This window comes from Betta splendens, chromosome 16, assembly GCF_900634795.4.
Source record: "Betta splendens chromosome 16, fBetSpl5.4, whole genome shotgun sequence".
Lineage (NCBI taxonomy): Eukaryota > Metazoa > Chordata > Actinopteri > Anabantiformes > Osphronemidae > Betta > Betta splendens.
In genome coordinates this window covers 12,146,818-12,151,786 of record NC_040896.2, presented here as the reverse complement: position 1 = coordinate 12,151,786, position 4,969 = coordinate 12,146,818, and the positions used below count along the sequence as shown (strand labels likewise).

At 51.3% G+C, this 4,969-nt stretch overlaps 1 protein-coding gene across 3 annotated transcripts in view; it reads left to right on the top strand.

Annotated features, from left to right (window-relative positions):
- Positions 1 to 4,969, top strand: part of cacng8b (calcium channel, voltage-dependent, gamma subunit 8b) — a 12,126-nt gene extending 7,157 nt beyond the window's left edge. For 2 of the 3 annotated variants that reach the window (XM_029129975.3, XM_029129976.3), the window contains exons 3-6: positions 1 to 144; positions 1,740 to 1,823; positions 2,285 to 2,425; positions 2,522 to 4,969. The exon at positions 1 to 144 is cut by the window's left edge and continues 81 nt beyond it. In XM_029129975.3, the coding sequence (XP_028985808.1) occupies positions 1 to 144; positions 1,740 to 1,823; positions 2,285 to 2,425; positions 2,522 to 3,318 (1,166 nt within the window). In that variant the 3' untranslated portion in view covers positions 3,319 to 4,969. Of the gene's footprint in view, positions 145 to 1,478; positions 1,634 to 1,739; positions 1,824 to 2,284; positions 2,426 to 2,521 lie in introns of all 3 variants that reach the window. The other variant, XM_055503114.1, reaches the window with a different exon arrangement.

Below are 4,969 nucleotides of genomic sequence, written 5' to 3'. Positions count from 1 at the left end.
TAGGGACGGACTACTGGCTGTACTCCCGTGCCCTCATCTGCAACATCACATCCAACGTCACGCAGGACGACCCCCACAATAAGGACAAGAAGGACCCTGGGGCGCTCACCCACTCTGGGCTGTGGAGGATATGCTGCCTGGAAGGTAAAGAGGAAGCTGTAGGCTTGTGGCATGATGTGGCGGAGGCTGCTGGTTCCTGGCATTCATAGTAAATAATGTAGCTCCAAATCCAGTCAGTCTAAATATCAAGCAATTAGAGCTGAGCATAAGAACTAAAGAGTAAACTGGATATTTTAAGGATTTTCCTTAGATTTGCATTTCAAATATTCTATGCGAGGCCGTGTTGATATTATTCTGCTGTTAAGTACATTGTTTTTCATAATGAGGTTTTCTGTGAACAGAGGCGCTTCATTCTCATTACAAACCGCTGCCGTTTGCCTTCAAATTCATCAATATTGAGTTTGTGCCACTAGAAATTAGAGGTAATGAAGGGCCCAACTTAAGGCTGTCAGGTCCAGCTGTGTCTGTGATCGCTGTGCAGCTCCTCACTGTGAACAAGTGGAGCTCCAGGGTCCAGGGTTCGAGCCTGGCCGCCTGTGAGCCGACCTCAGGAAGCAGAACGTCAGTAGCCTCAGTAGCTGTTAGCAGCATTAGCGCTTTATGTCTGTTTTATATTGCAGTTGTTGCAGTTTCAGTATGTGATACTGAAGCGTATCCTTCAGTCAGAATACTATTGCAGTAATTTAAACCGTGATGCTGAGACGCGGCGGTGCAGGACGGGACGGAGCCGCTGCAGCCGGGCTGGAGCTAGAGAGCATGTCCGTATGAAGCACGGCCAGTTATTGTACAAAGCTAATTTGTCCTCATCTCCCAGCTTCCTGATAGCAACGCAGCCAATTAGAGATAAGCTCTACAGCCCTCGCTGCTCTGCTGCAGTGCCCCCCCCCCCCCACTTGCCACCGCTCTGTCTCGCTCCTCCAAACGAACGCCGCGTATCATCTCCCCCCTCGTTGCTCCTCCTCCTCCCCCGTGCGCGGCTCCCTCTCCTCCTCCCCGGCGCTGTGTTCCTCGCACGGCGGCGCAGTAACGCTGACAGAGTCTTGGCTCGGCGTAGAGGTCAAGCATCCTTGATGTCTGCGGAGTATTCGGCCAAGATAGATGCTCAGGAGTCTCGCAGTGATGCAGTGAGGTGCAGCCGGAGTGAAAACGCGGGACAGGCTAGCTAAAAGATTTATGCCTGCGGGTGGGTGTCACATTATGCTTTGGATGGAGGTGCATCCTCTCCTCCTGTCCAGCTCCTCTGCAGGTTTGCTTAAGGTGAAGTTGCACTAAAATAACTGTCTTCTTTTGCATTTCTCTGTTTGACATTCACACATATCAAGTGATTACCCTCCAGCCTCCAGTTAAGTTGTGTGCTTGGACAGTACCTCTGGTCACCTGCTGTGCCGCCTCTCGTATCTCCGTGTGTTTCTTTTCAGATCAGCCTGTGGATGTGTGAGAGCACATCTGTCCGTCCCTCCCTCCATCTGTGTCTCGTCATTGCATCACTCCATCTCCCCTCACAGTCCATCCATCAGCACCAGTGGTGTGTTGTCACCAGCGTGCGTGCGTCCCTCCGTTGGTCTGTCTGCTCGTATGTATTTACACCAGAGCGTGTGATGCTACTGGCGGAGAGCTTTTGCAGTTGCGTTGGCGTCCATCGCCTGACGCGCTCCTTCTCCTTCTCGTTTCCATCTCAGGGGTGAAGAGAGGCGTGTGTTCTCAGATCAACCACTTCCCGGAGGACGCGGACTTTGACCACGACGGGGCAGAGTACGTCCTACGTAAGTCCACAGTAACGCACACAAAACCTGAACAGCAACAAAGTCGCACAACGGTCCTGCAACGCGAGGCGCCCTAGTTGTACTGAGGCCCCGCAGTGGTGTGTTCCCGCTCTGTGATACGCGCCATGTGTAGCCATCCATACGTAAAGCGGAGCGCGTGTGCCGAGGCATTTTGCTGGCATTTAGGTGGCATTTCCTCTCCCGTGGCCTCGTTGTCCTAGATGAGAGAGGACCGTTAATATGTGTGCGCGCGCGTTTGTGTGTATTGTCTCCTGAAGTGACGGCTTTGAGTCAGTCGTGTGCCCCAGATGAGTGATTAATGTTCCTTAAGCTGCCAGTGATGCCAATAATAAAACAAAAAGAAAAAGGATGTCTGCTCACAGAACAAACAAAAACTAAGAAGAAACAAGCAATTCATAGATGCATGTGCTTATTATGACATTATTCCTTCATCTTCTAAGGGGTCGTCAGGGCTTCCAACATCTTCCCGATCCTCAGCGCCATCCTGCTGCTGATGGGAGGCGTTTGCATCGCTGCCAGTCGTCTTTATAAGAGCAAAAGGAACATAATCCTGGGAGCGGGGATTCTCTTCGTAGCTGCAGGTATTCATCCTGTTGGTTATAGATTGAGTTGTTAGTATAGAGGTGACGCTGTTTACTCCGCTCTGCGGTAAATCCCTCACTTCTGGGCTCCCTCAGGTCTGAGCAACATCATCGGCGTGATCGTCTACATCTCGGCTGCCCTCGGGGACATCTCCCCCAAGAAGGACGAGGATAAAAAGTGGCAGTACTCCTACGGCTGGTCCTTTTACTTCGGCGGCCTGTCCTTCATCATGGCCGAGATGGTGGGGGTGCTGGCCGTCAACATCTACATCGAGAAGAACAAGGAGCTGCGCTGCCGCTCGCGCACCGACATCTTCAAGAGCACCACGCACGCCATGCTGCGCCTGCCCAGCTACCGCTTCCGCCGCCGCTCCCGCTCCTCGTCGCGCTCCACCGACCCGTCCCGCTCGCGGGACCCCTCGCCCGTGGGCGGGGGCAAGAACTTCGGCCTGCCCCCGTCGGCGCTGCTCGCCCAGGGCCCCATCTCGGTGTCCACGCTGCCCAACCCCCACTCCCGCTCGCACACGGCCCTGGCCGGGGGAGACATCTCCCTCTACACCCTGTCGCGTGACCCCAAACTGGGAGGCCTGCCGCCCATGTACGGGACAGTGGACAGGGCCACGCTCTACCAGCTCCACAACTGCTTCCCCAAGGACGGGGGCGGGGGAGGAGGGGGCGTGATGATGAGCGGCACCCTCCCCTCGCTCAAGTCCCACAACCCCTCCAACTCGTCCAACTCGAACGCGCCCATGCCCAACTCGGTGGGTTCCGGCCCGCCGCCTTTCACCGCGTCCACGGTGGACAGGGAGCGGGGCATGGGGACGCTGGACAGGCTGAAGGGGGACAGAGAGAGCAACTCTAACACCCTCAACAGGAAGACGACGCCCGTGTAGAGGGGAGGCAGAGAGGAGGAGGAGAGAGGAGGAGGATGGGTAGCAGAGAGAGGGCACCGGGTCAGGCGGACGGGCCCGGCGCCGGATCTCTCCCTCCGTGTTCCTGTTCCTGCGTCTACCCGAGAACTAAAAGAAGAAGAGTAATAACAGAGCGATAATAACAACAACAATGAACTGTCACAATGAAACTATTTTGATATCTTAATGTGCTAGAAATGATTTATTTTGTTAATGATCAAACGCAATTAACCTTGGGCTATTATGAAAATGTCTCCCATACTTTTTGTGCAATAATTCTGCTAATTTAACCCGACCATCATTCGCGTCAGATTGTTGTTGTGATTATTCTTAGCGTTATTACGGCCTAGCTGTGTTCGCAAACGCCACTGTATAGTTTGGAACAAAGTTTTCATTTTGATGTGTGTGCTTTGGGTTGTTTTTTTGTTTCCACTCTATGACTTTTACTGTGAATTTCTTCCAAGCGGAGCCGCTGGGACTGTCAGTGAGCGGTGTGTAACTGTGTCAACGTGTCAAGCATGAGTGTGCACAACTCGTGGAAGAGTGAGGATCATATTCATTGATGCCATGACGCCGGATGTGAATACTGTAAATTGTCTTCCAATATTGATTCTGAAAGAAATGCAACAATAACGTGAGTGACTGAGACGACTGGCCGAGTCCATCTGACTTTTCTCTGGGCCTCCGTTCGCCTCTTCATACTAATCAGTGTTAACAGTAGTGCTTGTAGCTATAGTCGTGTTGAAGATGTCTGTTCTTGGGCATTAACAGGAGTCCTCTGGGTGGAGGAGAAAAAAAAGACTCATCAGATTCTCATTTGTACAGAATCAGGTAAAGGTTGCTGCCTGAGCAGAAAAACAAAAAAGAACCTAATCATTTTTAATATCAACACTCCCAAAGTGACACGTCATCATTTTTAGTGGCAGAAAATACAATAAATAAACGTGTGTTCAGGGAGAGTTAAAAAACACTGGAGACATTTTTGAAGAGCTCTCGGTACATTGTAACTTATGCATATAGATCTTTGTAAAGTCTACAGATGCGTTGGGACCACGGGTTCACCTGGATGCACTGTGGACAGCAGGCCTCGGTTCCTGCTCCGCCCCCTGGATGCTCCTGCCCATATTTGGCCACAGGGACGGCGTCTCCCGTACCTCGTCAGCTGTGACAGATCTAACACAACCATGACCCCTTGACCTCCCCAAAGATTCTTCACTGTGCTTCCCCTCAGACCGCTGAGCGACCGCTGAACTCTGACCTGTTCCGTTTATGTCGATGAGAATGTAAACACACGTGATCCACCCCCCACCGAGCGCCAGGCTCCCGGACCCCCCACTGACTGCAGATCCAGGTGGAGACACGCCTGTTGCGTGATACAACGGGGGAAAAAAAAACGACAACAGCGATGACTTGATGCTTCCAGATTCTTTATGATTTAATTTCTTTGATTTAATTACAGAAAAGAAAAAAATGTGATAAAACTGCACACAGATAGCATTTATGTGGGCAATATGAATAGTATGTAGTTGAGAATAGATATATCTAGACAACTGATTATGGTTTATCTAAATGTGTGATAAACTTAAACACTGTATTGCACGAAGTTTATAAAAAACAGTAACTGGCAAAATCA